General features: G+C 37.5%; 1 protein-coding gene across 3 annotated transcripts in view; it reads left to right on the top strand.

Moving 5' to 3' along the window:
- Positions 1-3,231: 3,231 nt before the first annotated feature.
- Wdr35 (WD repeat domain 35) overlaps positions 3,232-25,100 on the top strand; it is a 59,818-nt gene continuing 37,949 nt past the window's right edge. For all 3 annotated transcript variants that reach the window (XM_047523041.1, XM_047523042.1, XM_047523043.1), the window contains exons 1-10: positions 3,232-3,366; positions 4,018-4,135; positions 5,225-5,296; positions 6,661-6,753; positions 8,309-8,437; positions 10,158-10,291; positions 11,367-11,532; positions 11,666-11,811; positions 17,228-17,353; positions 19,764-19,949. In XM_047523041.1, the coding sequence (XP_047378997.1) occupies positions 3,343-3,366; positions 4,018-4,135; positions 5,225-5,296; positions 6,661-6,753; positions 8,309-8,437; positions 10,158-10,291; positions 11,367-11,532; positions 11,666-11,811; positions 17,228-17,353; positions 19,764-19,949 (1,194 nt within the window). In that variant the 5' untranslated portion in view covers positions 3,232-3,342. The remainder of the gene's footprint in view (positions 3,367-4,017; positions 4,136-5,224; positions 5,297-6,660; positions 6,754-8,308; positions 8,438-10,157; positions 10,292-11,366; positions 11,533-11,665; positions 11,812-17,227; positions 17,354-19,763; positions 19,950-25,100) is intronic.

The raw sequence follows: 25,100 nt of genomic DNA on the forward strand, positions 1-25,100 counted from the left end.
ATTTGCTCATTTTAATTCCTTCATATCCCCCTGGTGCCCTTCCTCTACTCTACTGGTCTCCGTTCTATTTTCATGAGACACCCTGGCCCTTTTCCCCTCCAGCTTCCACATGAGAGGTAACATGAACCTTGACCTCTGAACGTGGCTTATTTGACTTAACATAATGCTCTTAAGTTCTATCCATTTTCCTGCAAATGGCATAATTTCATTCTTCTTCATGACTGAATAAAACTCCATTGTGTATATATATCACATTTTCTTTATCCATTCTTCTGTTGACAAACATCTGGGCTGGTTCCATAACTTGGCTATTATAGTCTTATATTCTTGAGGCTAAAAATTTAAGCTTGGATTAAATAAAAAAGCTTTAATTATTGTGGTGTGGGAGAGGGAATAATATTAAATATCAAAATTTAGGTAAAATAGTGATGAGTTTTACATTAATATAAATTCCTGAAAAGTATATATAATCTACCCATGCAAACCTAACATATTCACTTTAAAGAAAAAATGAAAAAATAAATACCAAAGCAGTATATAGGAATTATCTATTGTATTTTTTCAAAACATTTGAAAGGAAATCATGTAGAGCTACCATATTTTTTAAACTTACCTGAACATAGGATTGGTAACACATGGTGAGATATCACAAAGAAATACTAGTATGGAAGGAATAAACAGAACTCATGTGAAGGAGGGAAAGGTATTTACCCAAAGAGAGAAATGAGTTTTTCAAGAGGGAAAACTAGCTTCACAGTAACAGCTTCAGTATATCCTGTCTTTTATTTTTAAATTTATTTTTATTGTAAACAAATGGGATACATGTTGTTTCTGTTTGTACATGAAGTAAAGGCATACCAGTTGTGTAATCATACATTTACATAGGGTAATGATGTTTGATTCATTGTTATTTTTTCCTTCCCCCTCACCCCTCCCACCCCTCTTTTCCCTCTATACAGTCCCTCCTTCCTCCATTCTTGCCACCCTCCCACCCCCCATTATGTGTCATCATCCGCTTACCAGTGAGATCATTTGTCCTTTAGTTTTTTGAGATTGGCTTATCTCACTTAGCATGATATTCTCCAATTTCATCCATTTGCCTGCAAATGCCATAATTTTACTATTCTTTATAGCTGAGTAATATTCCATCATATATATATACCACAGTTTCTTTATCCATTCATCAATTGAAGGACATCTAGGTTGGTTCCACAATCTGGCTATTGTGAATTGAGCAACTATGAACATTGATGTGGATGAATCTCTGTAGTATGCTGATTTTAAGTCCTTTGGGTATAGGCCAAGGAGTGGGATATCTGGGTCAAATGGTGGTTCCATTCCAAGCTTTCTGAGGAATCTCCACACTGCTTTCCAGAGTGGCTGCACTAATTTGCAACCCCACCAGCAATGTATGAGAGTACCTTTTTCCCCATATCCTCGCCAACACCTATTGTTGCTTGTATTCTTTATAATCGACATTCTAATTGGGGTGAGATGGAATCTTAGGGTAGTTTTGATTTGCATTTCTCTTATTACTAGAGAAGTTGAACATTTTTTCATGGATCTGTTGACTGCTTGTAGATCATCTTCTGTGAAATGTCTGTTCCTTTCCTTAGCCCATTTGTTGATTGGGTTATTTGTATTCTTGGTGTAGAGTTTTTTGAGTTCTTTATATTCTGGAAATTAGTGCTCTATCTGAAGTATGAGTGGCAAAGATTTTCTCCCACTCTGTAGGTTCTCTCTTCACATTGCTGATAGTTTCCTTTGCTGAGAGAAAGCTTTTTAGTTTGAATCTATCCCAGTTATTGATTCTTGCTTTTATTTCTTGTGCTATGGGAGTTCTATTAAAGAAGTCTGATCCTAAGCCGACATGTTGAAGATTTGGACCTACTTTTTCTTCTATAAGATGAAGGGTCTCTGGTCTGAATCTGAGGTCCTTTTATATCATGTCTTAATCAGTTGAGTGAAAACCTCTGGCTTAGATAATACTGATTTGTGTCAGAGTCTATGACTCTATGACTGATTTGTATCATAGGCTCCTGGTTTACTGTTTAATGCTGAAAAACTAGCTAAACATTTGAAAACAAATATCTGAATGGGGTAGTCATTAAGTTTGAAATTCCTCAGTAGACCTGATTTGGATTGGTTTGAACACAATTGGCCTCTTAGGAGAATAAGAACATCATAGGATATCTAAATGGAATGAAGCTATTGGCTTGCTTAGAGGTGGGCACCACAGTAGGGCATTTCAGGACTGAGGGAAGATGTTTTTCCTTGTCTCCCTGGAGTGGGAACCCAGGTTCTCCTGCATGCTAGGTAAGCAGTCTACCACTGGGCTACAACCCAAGTCAGAGATCTGATTTTGGATGGAGTTCAGATTTGATGGGAAAAGCACTAGGAATTTTTGCCAATTCTAGTATATGCTGGATGAGACAGCAGACCTAGATCAAAGGATTTGAAGATGATTTGCCTGGGAGGGGAAAGACTCCAAGTGGAGAAATTAGTGCTGCTGCTTAAAGCACATGCTAGGTTATACAAATCAACAGTGGTAGCTACAGAAAAGTCTATCCCAGAGAAGACGCTCAACAGCTCAAATATTTTAAAATGGGAGGTTATGCCTCAATGGCCACCGTAGCTGTAATGAGCCAAAGTTCATATACTCCTTTTACAAGGGCTCTCGAGGTCGGATGGTCAGCTTAGCCAAGCTCTTTTAAAAATTCCACGACAGAATAAACAAAGTCTCTTCAAATTGCTCCAGAGGGCTCTACAATGCCCTACATCAAAAAGGCAACCAACCCTCAGAACGCACGTCTGAGCTGCCCGGCCGATGACATTAGCGTACCAAATGCAATAAGTGGCTTTTCCTTTTAAGGATGTTGGGACGGTGGAGCTTACAGAACACCAAATCCCGGTGACCTCACTGGAATGGACACTTTGTACTGACACTGATGACACCTGAGGCGCCGCCATGCCAGGTGTGGCTTGGCGGTTCCTAGGGCCTGCGCGGGCGGAGGGCTGCGGAGGCGACCAAAGGGGCACCGGAGGCGTGCGCACGGTTGGCAGTGCAGGTCGCTGACCCTGCGCCCAGCGAAGAAAGGCTGGAGGCCAGGCCGCAGGCCCCACCGCAGGTCCTCGCGCGCCACCACGTCCCAGTTGCCCGCGCAGGCGCACGACGTCCAGTGCGAGGGCGACCCCGGAAGTGTCCCTCCGCGCCCCGGATGTGCCGGGGCAGCGGCGGTTGCCAGGGCGACGGGAGCTTCCCAGAGCCGCTGGTACCCCAGACTGGGGCCGCAGAGCCGGTTCCCTGCGGCGGGTTTTGTCCATTCTCTCCGGGTTCCCACGATGTTCTTCTACCTGAGCAAGAAGGTGAGTTTCCGGGCCGCCCCGCTCCTCCTCCGTGCCCAGCCCCTCGGGCCGCTCTCGCATCCTGCCCGCCAAACCGAGCGGCTTCACCTGGTCGGGGTCGCGGCTTCTCCGCCCCGCTGCCCACCTGCCCGCTTGGTCGGGCCTTGGACCTTCTGCGGGTCTGGGAACCCGCCTTAGCCGAGCCAGAAACCCTCTCCCGCGTCTCTGCCATACCTGTCCCCACCTGGGTCCTTTTGGGTAACCTGCAGGATGGATCACCAGGCGCTACCGTCTCGGTCCTCCTCCACTTGTTGCTGACCCGGATCATCACCTGGCAAGAGAAAAGAAAGGTAGCCAGGTGTTCTGTGGGGAACGGGTTCATGACCCCCGGCCCCATCCACCCTTTGAAAATACCCCAGGTGACCTATCTCCTGGCTTCCCCCGCAGCCTCTGCCCTTCTCTTGTGTGCACTTCTTTCCCTTTTTACCAAATTGTGCAGCCTGGGGCATTTCAGAGGAACATGTCCATTTTCATGACAGATCATTTTCCTGCAAGGCGTGCGTTTTTCTTCTTGAAAGATTCTCATCATTTTTCATCTCCCGTAGAGGTACGTCCCAAGTCCTTCGTGAACGTTGTGGAAAGTTGCTATCGTGACTGTGATTCCTTTTGCAGATTGCCATTCCCAGTAATGTGAAGCTGAAATGCATATCCTGGAACAAGGACCAAGGGTTCATAGCCTGCGGTGGTGAAGATGGATTGCTGAAAGTTTTGAAATTAGAGACACAGACAGGTAAACGAATGTAAGCTCACGTGTTTGAAATTGGTAGAAGAAGGAAAAGTGTCCTTGATTCAGTGGGGTATTCTCTTGGTATTTGTCAGTGAGAAATTCTAATTCTTTTAAGAACAAAAAGTCCCAAACATTTTGTGACATTTTTTCTAGAGAAAAGTTAAGAGTATGTAAAATGTGAACCTTCAGCTTTTGCTGAAGTTATTGATGGAAAATGAAAAAAAATGAAAAATTAAACCAAGTTACTATGTTGTCTTGTGCTAGGTCCAGTTATTGCATTATATTATTAGGAGTCTAATAAAAATCATGCCAATTAATATTTCAGTAACATCACAAAATCTCACATTTTGGCAGTTTGTTTACAGGTCCAGATCAGCTTTTCCCCTTATCAAATGTGTTATGATTACACAACTTGTGCCCCCAAACTGAAAATGAAATACATGTTACACTTTTTTTTCCATGTGTAGTAGAATGAAAAAAATTTTATTTATTTTTACAGCATGTTACACTTTTATTGATAGGTCTCATCTTTATAGCTTGATTTCTTTCTTCTTCTAGTTCTCTGGAATCACAGTGAACAATTTCATACTTCTTTAACTTCCTTGGTATTGCTATAGATTAGGAATCTTGATAATCTACCTTGGAGATCTAGATAAAGAGATTAGCTTTGGAATCAGTTCTTCATAAGACTACTGAGTGACTTTCAGCAAGTTACTGAATATCTTTGAACTTTAGTTCATTGTTTTGTCAAATGAGGTAAACTATATTACATTTTGGGTTCCTTTATAGCATAACCTCTCAAAATTTGTCAGACCTCAGAATCACTGGAAGAGTTTGTTAAAATGGATTTCTGGGCTCCACCCCCAGAGTAGATCTGGGACAGGGCCTGAGAATTTTCATCTGCAGTTATGCTGGTATTTCTGATGCTGTGATCACTCTTTGAGCAGCGTTTATTAAATATTTTCCATGTCCTGGATAGTTAACTTGTGCTGTCTCATTTGGCTTTACAATAGTCTTGAAATGTGGGTATTCCTGTTGCTTCTACTTTTATTTATTGTTCATATTAGTTTTCTTTGCTTTGTTTTATTTTAGACGATGCAAAACTGAGGGGTCTTGCTGCCCCTAGTAACCTTTCTATGAATCAGACTCTTGAAGGTCATAGTGGTAAGTCCTGCAATTTTGTTTATCATGTTTAAATTGTATTTAGTCATTTAGAAACCATCTACTTAATGCAGAAATGTCAACATTTTAAATAATCATAATACTTAAATATTTTTATTGAACCATAATTAATATGGCCTAGAGTCATTCAACAACTTTTAAGATATTAAACATCTTCCATAAATCTGAAAAAGTAGCTGTTATTTTATATGTGAAAAATATTGTTATTTCTCTATGGATGACATACACAGATACATATATGTTTTTGTAACACATATATATTATTTTCCCTTTAAAGATTGTAATTACAGATTAAAGGATCTAAAAAGATGTAACAACTGAATGCACAATATGATCTTAAATGGGATTCTGGAATGAGAAAAACAAGTATCTATGAAGGACATGATAACTGGGTATAGTGGTGCATGCTGTGGTCCCAGCTACTGGGGAAGCTGAGGCAGGAGGATCCCAAGTTCACGGGCAACCTGGGCAGCTTGGCAAGACCCTGGCTCAAAATAAAATAAAATGAACTGGAAATGTAGCTCAGTGAAAGAAAGCTTGCCTAGCATGTATGAGGCCCTGGGTTAAATCCCTAATACAGCAATAAATAAATAAATAAATAAAAATAAATAAAAATGGGCATGCTTGGACAATTGAAATTTGGACATGAATAGTGTGTTAGATAATATTTTGTCAGTTAAATTTGTAAGATAGTTATGAAAAAGAATATCCTTAGGAAACACAAAAGTGTTTACAGATATGAGAATTAAAAGAAATCAATTACTATTGTAACCCAGAGGTTTAAGATATACTTAAAGTATGTTACAAATAGAATGTAAAACTGGGGAGGATGGAAGGGGGAAAACAGATTATGGGCATTTTCAACCAGAAATAAAACAATTCAAAGGAATAACTTGGTGTCCTTTGGACAGCATTATCCTTGGGAGGCAAGCCAGTTTGATAAATCCTGCTACTTTTGTTTCCACTATCAGATTTACTGGCAGCTTTCCATGAAGTGTGCCTTTGCAGGGATGGATGTGAGAGTACTATGCATTGTTATAGAAAATTAGTGATCTTGGGTACAATATTTTTGGCATTCATAATATTTGAAAGACTGGTTAGTTGATTAGGAACAGTCTTGATTTTAACATACTATTTTTTAAAAAATTCTATATTTTTAGTTGTAGATGGATAGAATGCCTTTATTTTATTTATTTTTATGTGGTGCTGAGGATCCAACCCAGTGCCTCACACATGCTACGCAAGTGGTCTACCACTGAACTACAAATCCATCTTGATGTTCACTTTTATAAAGGCACAAATTTGAAATTAATTGTAGCCATTTAAAATTGTTTCCTACCTTCTAGGTTCTGTTCAAGTTGTAACATGGAATGAACAGTATCAGAAGTTGACCACCAGTGATCAAAATGGGCTTATCATTGTCTGGATGTTATATAAAGGTGCATTAGAATTGCTGCTTTAATCTTTCACAAATTGGAATCTGGATCACAGTGTTTGGATGGAGAAATAACATCTCCAAAATAGACCCCTGGTAAACAGAAGAGGAGTTCATGCTGACTGCATAGTGATGATATTTCTGGATTTATTGTAGCCTGCTTGTCACTTTATTTCCTTTGAACTGTAACTGTGCATTAAGAAAGCAAATTAGGTGACTCCAAAATGAACTTAGGTACTTGGTAAAATAGTTTCTATCCTTAGAAAGCTCTTCTCCTTCCTCTAACCCTTGTAGATTTCCAATAAGAATTAGTTCCTCTGTGGTTGGTGGTGGGAGTTACATAAAAGCATATTTATGAAGAAGTCAGTGGCAATAATAATTCATTTCCTATATTGGACCAGTCAACTTCCTTTTCTTTCATGGATGCAGATTTTATCTTAGCTCTGACTTCTGACCTATAATTTTTGCCTCTTATCTATAAGAGAGAGAGAAAGCAAGGTAGAGAGGGGAAGAGGAGGATTAGGTTAGATGCATCATTAGTACTAGAAAAGCAACTCATAATACATGTTCTCTTGAAGCCTGTAGCCATTATCTTCCAAAGGGACAGGTACATGTGTGCTGTTTTCAAAAGGTTCAGGGTATGTTGTTTACAAATCTATAATTAAAAAATATACTTAGCACTTGAATATTATTTTTAAAGTGTATTTGAGGAGTGGAGTTGGTAGAAAGTATAGTAGATTGAAGTGAACTTTGTTTCCAAAGTAAGTTTTCTCTGGACTTCAGTCCTAATTCTATTAATACCCTCCTCTGACCAGTTATTTCAAATCACATGACATTTGCTTGGCTGCTAGCCAGAGTTCCCTAGGCCAGAATGTGATAAGTTTTTTAAAAAACACAAAAATGAAGACAAAATTCCCTGTTCTTTTGCTTCTAATTTGATTATACTGTAAGAGAAGTCACATCTTACTCCAGCTCTGTGTAGCTCAGATGTTTTTGTTGTTCAGCATTAGTGATAGCATATGTAATGTACTGCTGATGTAATATGAGTTGTTTTAAGAATTTTTCAAAGTAGGATTAGAGTTGTACTTAATATGCTTTCACCTCATATACTTATAACTAGTCATTGGAGAGTTTATGCATATATATAAAGTTGTTGTTATTCTGTTTTTTCCCCCTTAGTTACTATCTGAAAAGTTAAGGTTTCAAGTGGGGAAAGTTAGGCTCTCAGAAAAATAGTATGTTTTAACCTTGCAAAAGAAAATGAAATTTCCTTTTTTAATTGACAAGAAGAAAATGAGAAAAAGAGAGAGTTGAAAGAAAAGAGGTGGGCATTTGATGTGCTTCCTGTGAGAATATTTGAAAAAATGATTAGCCAAGGCCTAATTAAATTTTCCTTTTGTTTATGTTTGATTTGAAGGTTGTCTAGTTTAATATCTCAAGCGTACAAAACTTTGCAATTATTTATTGCACATTGTACTTTATAGAGTGTTGTCAACTCTTAAGTACCATTTAATAGATGTGGAAAGTTTTGACTTGTAATTTTTAATTTGGGAAAACAGGCTCTTGGTATGAAGAGATGATCAATAATCGGAATAAATCAGTGGTTCGAAGTATGAGCTGGAATGCGGACGGACAGAAGATCTGCATCGTGTATGAAGACGGGGCTGTGATAGTTGGTTCAGTGGATGGTAATGTGTTTATTGGACATACGACTAAGCAGCACTTAGCCGACTTTTTTATTTTGAGAGATTTAAGTTAATTATCATATTGTTAGCATTCTGATTGACGCCCCTCCGCCTCCCCCGACCCGCCGTGAGCACCACGCTCCCACTCTCCTCCTTTCCGCCCAGCCCCTCCTCCTGGGCCTGGAACCTGCGGCTGTTCGGGGGCGGCCTGAGATTGGCAGGTGTACACTGCAGCACAGGTGGCTCTGAATCCAGGGGAAAGGAGCAAAGGTGGAGGAACTGAGATATTGAGAACTCCAGGCATTCAAGCGACCCTCACGTGGGGGGCGGGGGGAAAGAAAGAAAGAAAAAAGAGGGCTGGGGAGATAGCTCAGCTGGTAGAGTGCTTGTCTCGCAAGCACAAGGCCCTGAGTTCGATCCCCAGTACCGCAAAAAAAAAAAAAAAAAAAAAAAAAAAGACATTAAAAGGGAAAATAGTTGCTTTATATTTTGATGAAATCTAAGGAGCATCATTTGGTTCTAACCGTTTGCTTTTAAGTCTACATGAGAAAACAATTTCTTCTTTTTTGATCTTCGACAGTGGCACTGAAAAAAATGTGAATTAATTTCTCAGCATTATTTTCAATACATCTGTCATATAATTCATCTTTACATTGGTTAGACTATATAAATACATAGATCTTAGTTTCAAGAAGTATATAAAATTATAGCAATCTATGGTATTTTTAGTAGAAGATAGTGTATCATTGTTGTATTTTAGAGCCTTAAAACCTATGTCTTTCAAATTCTAGTATGTAGATAAAACTGGGTCTTCTGTAAGTCAGCACCTTTACAGGTAATAATATGAATGAAACTGTTGATAGAGCAATAACTTATTTTAAAGTCATTTTCACATCTGTGTGTTTGCATGTGTGTATGTGTATTAGTGAATATTTCTGAGAATTTATAGAGCAATAGCTGTACTGTAGTTTTAGAAACTGAGGATGGAAATGGGGTACAGTGGCTCACTCCTGTAGTCCCAGATTCTCAGGCTGCTGACGCAGGAGGATCCCAAGTTTGAGGCCAGCCTCAACAACTTATTGGGGTTTGGTTGAGAGGGAATGGTGGCTAGAGAGGTAGCTTAGAGTTGAAGGAAGTGTTTTGTTTTATTTTGTTTGCTTTTTATTTGAGGTGATGATTTAGAAGACCTCTGTATATTTAAATGTTTATTAGAAAGGGCCTAGAAAGATGAGTTTAGTGAGAAAAAGAAAATGAGAATAATCCATAAAGGGAGATTTTTGCAAATATGGAAGGGTTCAGATCACAGATTAGGTGGAAGGATTAACCTTAGAGGTCTGGTTGGAAGACCTCTTCCTTTGTTTCAGAGGGCAAACCAGAATGGATGTGTGATCCAGTTGTGTTCTAAATGTCCTGAATTTCTTTCTGAGGAGCTTATATTTCTTTTCCAAAGTGGAAGATGAACTCGTCTATTAATTGGGAGTGAGAACCTGTATCAGCTTAGAAGAAATGGGAGAAAGTTTGAAATAGCTGCTATTTTAATTGTCTCTTGGGAATTTAGCTCCTGTAAAGTGCTCAATAAATATTTATTGACCAAATACACTGAATGACTGCATGATTGCTGAGAGGAATGTGAGAACTCTTTAGGGAAACAAAAATTTTGAAAGCAACTATTGGAGGATCATGAATCTGAACTTTTAATAATTATGTTTATGTTTTGTTTTAGGGAATCGTATTTGGGGAAAAGACCTGAAGGGCGTACAGTTGTGCCATGTAGCATGGTCTGCAGATAGTAAAATCTTACTTTTTGGAATGGCAAATGGTGAAATACACATTTATGATAATCAAGGAAATTTTATAGTAAGCATATATATTATTTCTATTTATATGATTTTATATGATTTTTAATATATCATTCATATGTATATATATTTGTATTTTATGATGGCTTATGTAATTAGTCTTTATTTATTTATTTATTTATTGATACTGGGAATTGAACCCAGGGGTGCTTAATTACTGAGCCACACAGCCCCAGCCGTTTTTATTTTTTATTTGGAGGCAGTTTCTTACCAAGTTGCTGAGGGTCTTGTTAAATTGCTGAGGTTGTCTTCAAACTTGTGAACCTCCTACCTCAGCCTCCAGAGTCACTGGGATTATAGGTGTGTGCATTGTACCCCTGTAATCAGTCCTTAATTTGACTTTTTAATTTTTTCTAATCATCCAACTTTAAAAAATATTAAAACTAAGTCTTGAGTTCTTTAAGGCAAATTAATGTAACATATTAGAGTGTAGTTTTTAGTTGTGATTTTTTGGTAGATGGATGGAACAAGGTGCTACAACATTGAAGCAGAGGGATAATGAGTAGGATAATGTAGAATTTAAGTTTTGAGAATGTCTTCTGGTGCCTGAAGCCAAAGTTTACATGTAGATACCAATGTTATTTTTGTAGCAGCTAAAGTTTGTTTATAAAAAGAATGGCCAACTTATACCAGGGGAGAAAAATCAATTTCTAGAAAAAGGATGAAAAAGAGGAAGCTCACAGCATAACCTGGAGAAAAGTTTTGGCTTTGCAAGATTGAGCTGTGGTGGATCTCTGGTTTCTGATGGGCAGTTTTGTTTTTAGTGAGGGTTGGGACAGTTCAGAAATCCAATGACTGGTGAAAATAAAATTGCTACCATTTGTACGACACTTTGCTATTTTCAAAGCACTTTCATATACCTCTTGTCATCTGAGTCTAAAAAACTCCGTTTGTTTTAACCTTCATTTTACACGTGGGGAAGATAGAGATCGGTAAGTGATTTGTCCACGGTTGATAAACCAATAAGTGTTTAAGCTTGCATTCAAGTCCAGATTTTTAAATCCTATTTATGGTATCCGTTCATACTGCTCTGTTTCAAAATGTAAATATCGAACCAAACCAATTCTACCTAGATGAAAATGAAGCTGAAATGTTTGGTGAACGTCACTGGAGCCATCAGCATTGCGGGAATTCATTGGTACCACGGCACAGAGGGCTACGTGGAGCCCGATTGCCCTTGCCTTGCTATTTGTTTTGACAATGGGAGATGCCAAATAATGAAACATGAGAATGACCAAAGTAAGTAAGCTTTCTGTTTATCTGAAATTGGAGAATTTAAAACATACTCAAAAATTGCTTTTGATATCATCAAGTCCTCTAGACTAAGTGCACAAACAGTTTGTTTTTTGGTTTTTATCTTCTTTTTGACTAGATCCGGTTTTGATTGATACGGGCATGTATGTGGTCAGTATTCAGTGGAACCAAACTGGCAGCGTGTTAGCCGTGGCAGGCTCCCAGAGAGTAGTCACTCAGGATAAAGATGTCAACACGGTGCAGTTTTACACTCCATTTGGTGAGGTAAGTGTATTTGTTTTATCTTCTTTCCACTTAATGGTATAGTGGCAAGGAGGGAAAAAAGAATGAAGAAAAGGTACAAACTTGTCAATTTTTCTTTTAAGGACATTTTAAGTAATAATCTTGATATATCAAGTATATGTCTGACTAATGTCTTCACTTTACATATTTTCATTTTATTGTATCATAGAATTTATTTTATAATCTGTACATTTAGAAAGCCATAAGTTTGATATAAATCACTGTGCAGTAGTTACTTAGAATATTTTCTCTATAATCTGAATAGGTATCTCTTTTCACAACTGGTTTTTGAGTAGATTTTAGTGTAATATACCTGTTTGAGGTTCAATTTTGTCATTCTTAATGTGATACTTTAAATGTGATGAGAAATTAAACATACATATATGTCTGCCCTTCTGCCAAATTTCTAATGATTTTAATTTGTTGCAGTGATTATTTAAGAAAACCTATCTTAAGAGTCAATCTTTTTTTTAAATTCTTTTTAGTTGTACATGACAGTAGAATGTATTTTGGCAAATTGTACATACATAGAGTATAATTTATTCTATTTAGGACCCTATTCTTGTGGTTGTACCTGATGCAGAGTTACCCTGGTCATGTATTCAAATACAAGACTAGGAAAATTATGTCCTTTCTGTTCCCCTCTCTCCTCCCTTCCCTTCATTCCTCTTTGTCTAACCCAATGGATTTCTATTTTTCTCCTCCTCACTCTCCCTTATTTTGGGTTAGCATCCATATATTAGAGAGAACATTCGACTTTTGGTATTTTGGGACTGGCTTATTTCACTTAGCATGATATTCTCCAGTTCATTCATTTACCTGCAAATACTATTATTATATTCTTCTTTATGACTGAGTCATATTCCATTGTGTGTATATACCACACTTTCTTTATCCATTCATCTGTTGATGGATATCCAGGTTGTTTCCATAGCTTAGCTATTGTGAATTGAGCTGCTGTAAACATAGATGTGGCTGCGTCACTGTGGTATATTGATCTTAAGTCCTTTGGGATTGAGGGTCAGTTGTTGGAAGATTGGTGATTTTCTTTTTTCTTTTTTTTTTTTTTTTTGCCGTGTTGGAGATCGAACCCAGGGCTTTGTGCTTGCAAGGCAAGCACCCTACCGACCGAGCTGTCTCCCTAGCCCAGGCCTTTGGGTATATACTGAGGAGTTGGGTAACTGGGTCAAATGGTGGTTCCATTCCAAGTTTTCTAAGGATTCTCCATACTGCTTTCCATAGTGATTGCAATTTGCTGTCCCACCAGCAATGTATGAGTATACCTTTCCCTCCACATCCTCACCAACATTTATTGTTACTTGTATTTTTGATAAATGCCATTCTGACTGGAGTGAGATGAAATCTCAGTGTGGTTTTAATTTGCATTTCTTTAATTGCTAGAGATGTTGAACATTTTTCATGTATTTTTTTGACCATTCATATTTCTTCTTCTGTGAAGTGTCTATTCAGTTCCTTAACTTCATTTGTTGATTGGGTTATTTGTTTTTTGGTGTTAAGTTTTTTGAGTTCTTTGTATAACCTGGAGATTAATGCTTTATCTGATGTACAGGTGGTACACACTCACATAAATACAGTTATCTCATCCTACACAAAGGTGCCATAAACATACATTGAACAAAAGATAGCCTCTTCAATAACTGGTGCTGGGAAAACTGGAAATCCATATGTAACAGAAAGAAATTGAATCCCTATCTCTCACTTTGCAAAACTTAACTCAAAGTTGAATCAAGGACCTAGGCATTAGACCAGAGACGCCGTGTTTACTAGAAGAAAAAGTAGGTCCAGCTCTCCATCATGTTGGTTTAGGAACGGACTTCCTCAATAAAACTCCTAAAGCTCAAGAAGTAAAATCAGGAACATATAAATGGGATGGAATCAAACTGAAAACTTTCTTCACAGCAAAGGAAACAATCAAGAATGTGAACAGAGATTCTACAAAATTGGAGAAAATCTTTACTACCTATACCTCAGGTAGAGCATTAATCTCCAGGCTATACAAAGAATATTGAATCTTAAATGATGCTACATTAAAATATAAGCATTGTTTTCATAAATGCATTTATTATTCCTCTCTGTGATATTATTAATGAATTAAATTCTAAAGAGAATTTTCTGAAGTAGCTTTGGACCATTCAAGTAAGAGATTAAATGTATTGTGAATCTGAAAGAATTTAGAAAACGAGAGCTTACTAATAAGTAAGCTTAATATATTTTTGCCTATCTTATTTTCCAACCTTATATTCTATTTTCTTCCTTTTAGATACCTTGTTAGTTTTTGGAAATTCACCATAGACTGCAAGAATGTGTATTTTTGGCTATGAAAAGATTTTTACCAGGGCTGGGATTGTGGCTCAGTGGTAGAGTGCTTACCTACCATGTATGAGGCACTGGGTTCAATTCTCAGCATCACATATAAATAAGTAAATAAAATAAAGGTTCATCAACAACTAATGAAAATATTTTTTAAAAAAGTTTATACCAGTTGTTTTGATATTTTAATATTAATATTTTTATAGATTTTGAGCTTTTTTGTAAGGATAAGAAATGGTATTTTCTGGTGCTCAACTTTACCTAGTGAATGTATTGCAGAGCGGAGGCACTGTCTGTGCATTGTCAGCTAATGATATTTCTGATAGATGTGAAAGCTAAAACAAACAAAACAAAAGCAGAGTTTTTAAGGTTCCTAAATAAAAATCTGAATTCTAATTATTTCTGTGCTTATAATTTTCATCACTCATATTCTTTGTTGCTTCTTCTTGTGGGTCCCCATTAGTTTAACATTGTTATTTTATCTGTCCTCCCGCCTGCTTAGTTCAACCTTATTCAAGTAGAAAAACATGTGTCCTAAGGTCTGTGTTATTTTATTTTATTTTATTTATTTATTTTTTTTGTGGTGCTGGGGATTGAACCCAGGGCTTTGTGCTTGAGAGGCAAGCACTCTACCAACTGAACTCTTATCTCCCCAGCCCTGTGTATTTTATTTTGAAAATCAGTGTGTTAAACATATTCTGAAAACTGTTAAGAAGGTTTTGGTTCAACTGTACTTAAAAGTATCAATTGTAACTTTTCAGGGCATATTACTCACTTGAAATTTTTGGGATGAGTGAACATATGGGGGATTTATCTTTGAATCTATTTTATTAAGATTGGGAAGATACTTGGAAGGAGGATATCTAAAGGTTCAACCTTAAGCCTCAGAGAAGAATTTGCTTTGAATCTGAAGGTTAGGGCTCACTGAGTTTTGCACTGTGGTCTTAGCTGTGGTAGGAGAGAGCATGTGGTCGAGGTCAGGTTGAACTGGTTTTGTATTCCGTTTCCACAGTGTAGTTCATCTTAAGTTAACCTCTGAAGCCCGGTTTACTTGTTCTGTGAAAGAAGGGCAATGCCTCCTGGTACTGTCATAAAGATGAAAGATGAGAACAGTGATGAAGTTTCTACCCAGGGCTTGGCATGTAGCCAGTGCTTACTAAGTCTGGTTTCTGCCCTTGCTGCTGCTACCAACTGGCTGATTTGTACAGTTAGGAGATGACTTTATTCTCTCTCTGTGGATGGGTCAGTACCAAGTGTACTGTCATAAGAGCTTGTGTGTTCCCTTTTGTTTCATGTAGGCAGCAAGATGGACCCTGCTAGGTTAAAACTTGAGTTTTTTTCTGTTCATTGGTTTCCCTGGCAAAATAGGGTTCAATACAGTTGTGTTGGTCTGTTATGGCACTTTACAGTGAACAGAAAGTTTATTTGCTCACAGATTTGGAGGCTGAGAAGTCCCTTTTCAAGGCTGCAGCATTTGGTGAGGGTCTTCTTGTTCCATCATCACATGGAGGAAGGTGGGAAGGAAAAGAGGAAGGGCAAGAAAGCGACAATAGAGGGCTGAATTCACCTGACATTATTCCTGGTCACCTCTTAAAAGCCTCCCCTTTTAATACTGTTTCCAGGTCAAATTTCAACTTGAATTTTGGGGGGGGGGATAAACATTCAGACCATAAGCAACATTAAACTTGACTTTAGATACATCTGCTTAAGAATAAGGGATACCAGTGCAGTTAATTGGAAATTTGGGGTTTACACTGGTCTGTCAAATGAGAACCATAGATTAAAAGTGCTGTGTTCATTGATTTGCTTATTGATTCACTCATCAACCGTTAGTATATGAGCAAGTATGTTAGTATATGAATAAACTAACTTGACCATGAAGTGAGTGCTCTTGAGGAGCTCACTGTCAAATTCCCTGGGACCATGGAGGGAAGAAGGCAAGGCTCGCTGAGGAAGCACTATCTGAGTTGTATTTGAGGGATGGAGAGGGGTACTCCAGAAGGACAAGGAATAGCAAGAGTAAGGAGGCCTGGGAAAGAGGAGGATTTCCGGCAGAAGGTTGTGATAAGGACCTGAGGGATGGTGGCAGAGTAGTTCTCTCACAAGTTGGCATACGTAATTATGGCTGTATAGTGGGGGCATTCAGCAAAGAAGGAAGCCATATGGGAGGAAGGTATTGTATGCCATGCCAAAGAATGTATGATCAACGGGGAGCTATTGATTTTTGGAAAGTATTAATTTTTTTTTAAAGCAGGGAAGGATATGATCAGAGTTTTGTTCCAGAAAGGTAACTGTGACACAGAATAGAGATTGAGTCTGGAGGAGAGAGGGTGGAAATAAGAAAAGAGATGAAAGGGAGGCTGTTCCCATAGTTCAGTCACACAAAGAAGCAGCTGTGGAGAATAGAAAGAAGCAAAGGTGATGGGGTTTGGTGATTGGTTGGTTGTAGGGGAGGAAAGAGAGAGGTAGGATTTCAGTGTTGAGGTTACTAATACAAAATTTCATTGAATCTAAAAACTACAGTTTTTTACAACTTTAAAATTGGGATGCATTGGCCAGTTGTGGTGACATATGGTTATAAACCCAGTAACTCAGGCTGAGGCAGGAGGATGGCAAGTTCAAGGCTAGTCTCCACAACTTAGCGAGACCCTGTCTCAAAATAAAAAATAAAAAAGACTGGGGGTGTAGCTCAGCAATAAACAAATGCCTCTGGGTTCAATCCTGAGAACTGAAAGAAAAAAATTGGGATGCATTATGTAATTGAAGTGGTCATATTTTAATTAGCAATTTTCTTAATTGTACATAAAAATAAAGATGTATATTTTTTAATCTCTGGCATGGTAGATTTGATGAAATTTGATAACACATTCTTCGGATAGAATTTGTAAATATCTCCCATCACATGCATTTTTTGGTGACTAAAATGCAAGGAAAATGATCTTAAAATTAGTAATATTGTTTCACAAGAGTTTCCATACCACTTTTGATCTTGATGAAATGTTCAGTGGTAATTTGTTCATTGTGATACATACTTTAGATTGAATATATACATATTTTTTTTCTCCAGCATCTGGGTACTTTGAAAGTTCCTGGAAAGCAGATGTCTGCACTATCTTGGGAAGGAGATGGACTGAAAATTGCCCTAACTGTTGATTCCTTTATATATTTTGCGAACATTCGGCCTGATTATAAGGTATTAAGAACGTCTGTAAAATAAAGTGTTTTTAACGAAATAATTTGTTAAAGATCATTATATTCATAGTGGTTTTGTTTTAGAAACTAACAGAAAGGAGGCTTTTGTTGTGTCTGAGGACCTTCGAACTAGCTTTTCTAGTATACTGTGTATAGTTAGTAAAATGACCTTTTAAGTCAGGGTCTCCGTAGGAAACAGATGGAAACTTGAAGGGTTTATTACAGAGGTGTGGTTAGCATTAAGGGAAGTAAAGCAGGCACCCAGGGCTTAGCAAATAGATGCCATCACCAGTAGGCAAGGTAAGGGAGTAGCATTCCTGGAATGCAGGAGAGCTGTGACTGTGTAAGAGGAGCTGCCCAGCAGTGGCTTGGCTACCACCAACTGGCAGGCAGAGACAGATTGGGCGAGTAAATAGTCCATTCATCTTTCCACCTTATGTACCTTTTACTGGTCGATCCAACTAGGTACCAGATGGCAAGGTAGCCCAGGTGATAGAGTTCATAGAAATCAGTTTCCAGGGCTCAGAGCAGAATAGAGAAGGAGCAGAGAATGGATTAGGAGGGGGAAAATGAGAAGGAGCAACTTGATATTTAATCAATATTTTATCTTAAACTTAACATTTGATCCAAAACAAGCTCTGAAATATCTGATAAATTATATGTTTTGAAAAATCTTATATATTTAATTTAAAAGGGCAAAGTCCCTCAGAGAAATGACTGATTCTAACACTAGGGCAGGGAAAATATAAGATAAGCTTGGAGCATGGTACAGTGCCAGGCAGTAAGGAAGAACCCTAACAAAAAAGGATGTGACCATGTCAAAGGCACGTGGCTAACACTGGAGCAATTTGAGGAATAAAACAAATGATGCAAGTGTATTATAACCCAAATTATGAAGTTAATGTCCATGAGTCAACACTGATAAAATTAACTTATTTAAATGAACAGATAAATGGGAGAGAAGAAACAGATCTTCCTTGCAGAAGTGTACCATCTCACTTAATGTATACCCACTCCAGGAGGTAGAGCATAGTCCCCGTTCCCCTAGCTTGAGTGGGAGCTGCACTTGGTGACTCACTTCCCAAGAATGGAGGATGGAGAGAGGAAAGAAAGTAGCTTAGCAGTGGAGACTCCTCATGAACACCACTTTGGCTAAGTTATTGGTGAAGTCCTGTAGATACCACATACCTCCTAATAGGATGTGATGAAAACATGTCACATCTGTGTTGATCTTCCTAAAAACCAATAATCCCACAATAAACATGAGAAAAACATCAGACAAACCCAGATTGAGGGGCACTTTATAAAATACCAGAGCAGTACTCCTCTTTCAATGCCAAAGTCATTGAAAATAGAGAAAGACTGAGAAACTGTCACAGCCCAAAGGAGCCCACAGAGACACATTGTCTAAATATGTGTCTAAAATGGAATTCTGGGATAGAAAAAGGACATTAGGGAAAAACTAATGAAACTCAAAGTATGGAGTTCAGTTAGTTGTAATAGTAATTTAGTTAATAGTAATATTAGTTGTGACAAATGTACTATGGTTATATAAAATGTTAATAGGGAAATGGGTGAGAGGAATATGGGAACGTTGTAATATCTTTGCAACCTCACTGCAAATTTAAAACGATTTTAAAGTCAAAGCTTATTGTAGAAAATAATCATGGCATTAAAAGCTAAACATAATTATTAGTTATTAATAGTAAACATAATGTGGCAATAGGAGTTAGTGTATTCAAAATTACATGTAAGTATATTATAAGAGTTAGAAGGAAAAGCTGAAAGTGCCTGTTTCACAATCAATAACTAATGCAGTGTGGTGATTAATACTGGACTAGTTACAGTTAAAGATGTTACAGGTTCTTCCTGAGAGGAAGTGGGGAAGGATCTGCATTTTGTTATTGTTCTAAATAATAAGTCATGCAGAAAGATTTGACTATAGGAACAAATTCCATAAAATATGTGCATGGGGGAAAGGTGAAACCCTTATTTTTAAATATTGACTTGAGGACTCAGAATTTAAAATTTTGACAGGGATCACACTGTTGATGATTCATACTAGCTTTGGTACCACCAAAGCTTAAATCTTAAGAATTAAAATGAGGAGGGTTAAACACACTGAATTTATTTTTGCATCACATTTTTTGTTTGTGAAATGTATTATTACATTTTTTGTTATTTTAGTGAAAAAGGTAGGTATGAAGTGAAGACTCAGAATTCAGAAATTCTTCCATTTCTGAAGAATATATTTTGTCAATACTGATAAAGTACCTATCTGCAGTATTCCTTAAGTAAAAATAAAGGAAAATGCTTTTTTCTCCCAAAGTTAAATATTCTTTCCTTCCTCTTTCTTCTCTCCCCTCTTTCCTCCTCCCTTTTCTTCCCTTTTCTGCTTCCTTTCTTCCTAGTGGGGCTATTGCTCAAATACTGTGGTGTATGCATACACCAGACCCGATCGTCCTGAGTACTGTGTTGTCTTTTGGGATACTAAAAACAATGAGAAATACGTTAAATATGTGAAGAGTATCATTTCTATTACCACTTGTGGCGATTTCTGCATTTTGGCTACGAAAGCTGATGAAAGTCATCCTCAGGTAGGAATTCCCTGGTTTCTTAAAGCACAGACTGGTTAACAATTGGCAGAACTGGGCTAGAGTTATCTACATTCTCAAGTATAAGTACAGCAAAACACTGGGTCTTTTGGCCACCTTAATCTAGACCTGTTTTGGAAAACTGTGACTCCATCGCTTCTGTATTCTTTGATTTTTTTTTTCTCCATTAAGCTAATCATTGGCAGTTCATATTGATTGGTTCAGTACTGAATGAAATTTTTTCTCTGAAATATATTTAAATATATTTAAAACATCATAATCCTTACCAAGTTAAAATTTCACAAGCAAAAGATGAATGTCTAGATGCCTGTTATAAATACTAAAGAAATGATATAACAATGACTATTTTTTCTCCCTGAGGGGTGGGGGATTTGAACCTTGCGCATGCTAGGCGAGCACTCTCCAAAATGAGCTATTTCTTCAGCCCCAACAGTGACTATTTACAAGTATTTGGGTAGCTTTTGACATTGAGAAATCTCTTATTTGAAATTATATTAGTTTAAAAATCAACATCTCATAGCACAAAATAAATAGCACAAATAATATCTTGTTAAAAAGTATACTTACAATTTAAGTATTTGTAGAAAGATGTAAATATTAGAAAATAGGACTACCAATTTCTTTGGCTAGGTTATAATTTATTTTCTCATTATCTTTTTGGTTAAAGGTAACCATTTAAATAGCCACATTTGTCTTTGTTCTCTTCTGAAACTCACTGAAACAACAGTAAATATATATATATATATATATATATATATATATTTTTTTTTTTTTTAAGTCAAAAGCCCATAGGGACCAGAGAGGGAGAGGAAATGGCAACGAAATTTTGGAGATTATAGAGTAGCTGGATTAGTGATAATTAGCTTAGCAGGCCTAAGAAAGCTGAACCATAAACCTTTTATGGAAAAAGCAAAGAAACATCCAGTTCCAGAATGTTGAAGAGGAACAGGACTTGGAGTGCCTGATAGGAGAAAGAAACTAACATACAAGCAATTTGGAAGTACTAGCAATGATGGAGGAAAGAGAAAACTTAAAAAAAAAAAAAAAAAAAAGACATAATAAAGAAGGTTCCCAGATCCCCCATAGAATGAAATGTGGGCAGCTGCTTGATTACCACCTATTAAGACTGGGCTTAAATCTCCAGGGAGGATCAAAGAGGATCTGCATTGAAGGGCACCATGTATTGCTGAGGGTGGAAGAACTCAGCTGAAACCAATTAAATTAAAAATCCACAACTTGTCATTACTCCCAGTCCTCTATCCATATCTGGTTCCCAGAGCACCGGCAACCAAGCATCAGGCTTTGAGGTAGCAGTTTGAAAGACTCCCCCCAGAGAATCTGATCAACTCATGAGAAAAGACTAAGATTGGGAATCCCAAGAAAGTGGCCCTGCTCCATCACTTCACAATAAAAGCCATGCACAGTAAGGCTTATTTAAGAACAAGTAGATCCCAAGTAGCCTTTTAGCAACCCACTATTTTTTATTAAAGCATTATAATTATACATAGTATTTGGGTTCCTTTGGACAAAATTATATATACAGGGGATTCAATTTCAATCCCCATCCCTTCTCCCTCTCCCTCCTCTACTGATCTCCCTGTGCTCCTGTATTTATTTTTGATTGGTACTTTCTACATATGCATAAAGATGGAATTCCCTTTGGTACATTTTTATATGTATATAACATGATTTTGTTGATTAATGTCATGTTTCTTTTCCTTTTTCTTCCTTCCTCTCTCCCTCTCATTTCCCTACTCCACTCATCTATTTACAGGCATCTGGGTTGATTCCATAATTTGGCTATTGTGAATTGTGCTGCTATAAACTTCGTAGTGACTGTATTGCTATAGTATTCTGGTTTTAGTTCTTTTGGATAAGTACTGAAAAGTGGGATAGCTGGGTCATATGGTAGTTCCATTCCTAGTTTTTTGAGAAATCTCCACACTGCTTTCCAAAGTGGTTGTACTCATTTGCAGCCTCAACAGTCATGTATGAGTGTACCTCTTCTCTCATATCCTTGGCCACATTTATTGTTATTCATGTTCTTGATAATTACCATTCTGACTGGAGATGAAATCTTAGTGTAGTTTTTATTTGCATTTCCTTGCTTGCTAGACACGCTGAACATTTTCTCATATATTTGTTGACCATTTATGTTTCTTCTTTTGAGAACTATCTGTTTAGTTCTTTTGCCCATTTATTGATTGACTTTACACTTTTAAATACAGCAGATAGACAAGAATTCTCAGACATTTGAAGAAAGCATTGGATTTAACAGATACCAAATATAAGCACAAGTAGAAAAGAACTTGGAGGAAGTAAAGACTACACAAAAAGAACACTTCAAAAACACATCTTCTGAAAAGAACCATGTATTATTATTATGAGGTGTCTATCTATAAAATAAGGAAAGCATAGTATAGAAAAGGAAAAATTTGGAAATTACAAATATGAGAATCACATTGAAAAATTAGGCAGAGGGTTAAGAAATTGAATGAATGAAAACACCCTACAAAGTGGAGCAAAAAAGACAAGGAAATGGAAAGTAGTGAAAAATAAGAAAATTAGAAATCTTAGTCCTGAAAGTTCAGCATTTGATCAGTAGTTCTAAGAAAACTTTGAAAAAGCAAACTGGAGGGGAGTGAAAGTGAAAAAAAAAAATCAAGAAAATTTTCCTTGAGGTTCTAGATTGGAAACCTCTAGCTCAGTGAATAAATGTATTTCCACATCAAGACACATCACTGAAATTTCAGAACACTGGGGATTTTTTTTTTTAAAGTCAGCTTTCAGAGTGGAAAAACAGATTTCATAGGATGAGGAGCCATAATGGCATCTAACTTGTGAAAAGCAATGCTTAGGAGAATTGCCTTCAAAATTTTGAGGGAAACTAACTTCCATTCTAAAATTCCACATCTTAAGAAAACCAATTAAGTGTGAGAGTTGAATATAGACTCTTTCAGATGTGCAAGCTTCCATGCTGCCCTATCTTAGGGAGTTAGTTATTTGAGGATAATGTCCATGAAAATGAGGGAAGAGGAAGAAACAGGAGCACAGGGTCTCTGGTGAACAGTGGTACCAACTGACTGCTCTGCCACATGCCCAGGGAGGTCAGTGAGAGAAGGGCAGAAGGTTCCAGAAGAAATTTAAGTGTAGGCAATTGTTAGAATCCCTAGTATGTTTGAACCCTTGAGAGGAGATAGACTTAACTGAGGAAAATCGGGGATTTGAGTTAGTAATAGGTGCCTTAGAAAACTAAGCAAAGAGAAAAAATAAAAATAATTATAAACTATAGGGAAAGCAAAACATGCTTGAAAGGAAAATAAATCATGGTATAATGAATGGCTCAACTGAGTAGCAATTACACAGTCAAAATATATGATCACTGATTTTTTTTTTCTTCTTTTTTCATTCTGCCATTTTTCCCTTCCCCCCTCCCCTCCCACCCCTCCCCTCCATCTATGCAGTCCTTCCTTCCTCCATTCCTGCCCCCCTCCCTAAACCCAACTCCGACCCCAACACTAACCCTTCCCACCCCCCATTATGTGTCATCATCCACTTATTAGCGATATCATTCTTCCTTTGGTTTTTTGAGATTGGCTTATCTCACTTAGCATGATATTCTCCAGTTTCATCCATTTGCCTGCAAATGCCATAATTTTATCATTCTTTATGGCTGAGTAATATTCCATTGTATATATATACCACATTTTCTTTATCCATTCATCAATTGAAGGACATCTAGGTTGGTTCCACAATCTGGCTATTGTGAACTGAGCAGCTATGAACATTGATGTGGCTGTATCTCTGTAATATGCTGATTTTAAGTCCTTTGGGTATAGCCCAAGGAGTGGGATAGCTGGGTCAAATGGTGTTTCCATTCCAAGTTTTCTAAGGAATCTCCACACTGCTTTCCAGAGTGGCTGCACTAATTTGCAGCCCCACCAGCAATGTAAGAGTGTACCTTTCTCCCCACATCCTCGCCAACACCTGTTGTTGCTTGTATTCTTGATAATTGCCATTCTAATTGGGGTGAGATGGAATCTTAGGGTGGTTTTGATTTGCATTTCTCTTATTACTAGAGATGTTGAACATTTTTCCATATGTTTGTTGATTGCTTGTGTATCTTCTTCTGTGAAGTGTCTATTCATTTCCTTAGCCCATTTGTCAGTTGGATTATTTACATTCTTGGTGTAGAGTTTTTTGAGTTCTTTATAGATTCTGGAGATTAGCGCTCTATCTGAAGTATGATTGGCAAAGATTTTCTCCAATTCTGTAGGCTCTTTCTTTGCATTGCTGATAGTTTCCTTTGCTGAGAGAAAGCTTTTTAGTTTGAGTCTATCCCAGTTATTAATTCTTGCTTTTATTTCTTGTGCTATGGGAGTCCTGTTGAGGAAGTCTGGTCCTAAGCCGACATGTTGAAGCTCTGGACCTACTTTTTCTTCTATAAGATGCAAGGTCTCTGGTCTGATTCCGAGATGCTTAATCCATTTTGAGTTTAGTTTCGTGCATGGTGAGAGATATGGGTTTAGTTTCATTCTGTTGCATATGGATTTCCAATTCTCCCAGCACCATTTGTTGAAGAGGCTATCTTTTCTCCATTGCATATTTTTGGCCCCTTTGTCTAGTATGAGAAAATTGTATTTATTTGGGTTTGTGTCCGTGTCCTCTATTCTGTACCATTGATCCACCTTTCTATTTTGGTACCAATACCATGCCGTTTTTGTTACTATTGCTTTGTAGTAGAGTTGAAGATCTGGTATTGCGATACCCCCTGCTTCACTCTTTCTGCCAAGGATTGCTTTAGCTATTCTGGGTTTTTTATTCTTCCAGATGAATTTCATAATTGCTTGCTCTATTTCTGTAAGGTACATCATTGGGATTTTAAATAATACACTGGATTGAAACAAAAGACAAGAAATAGCTCTAGAAACATGTTACTCAGATTCGTGGAGATAAATAGCAAGAATAGGAGTCCAGGGGAGTAGGCACGGGATGCTGGGGGGGGGGGGAGTGGCTGTTTTAGTGAGAAGTCTTGTGGAATTAGTTTTTGAAAATATAACTGATAAAAATGAAAAGTAAATTAAAAATACAACTTGTGGTATTTCATGACAGTAAATACGCTTTTAAAGGGTG

The sequence above is a fragment of the Sciurus carolinensis genome, chromosome 13, assembly GCF_902686445.1.
Source record: "Sciurus carolinensis chromosome 13, mSciCar1.2, whole genome shotgun sequence".
In the NCBI taxonomy this organism is placed as follows: Eukaryota; Metazoa; Chordata; class Mammalia; order Rodentia; family Sciuridae; genus Sciurus; species Sciurus carolinensis.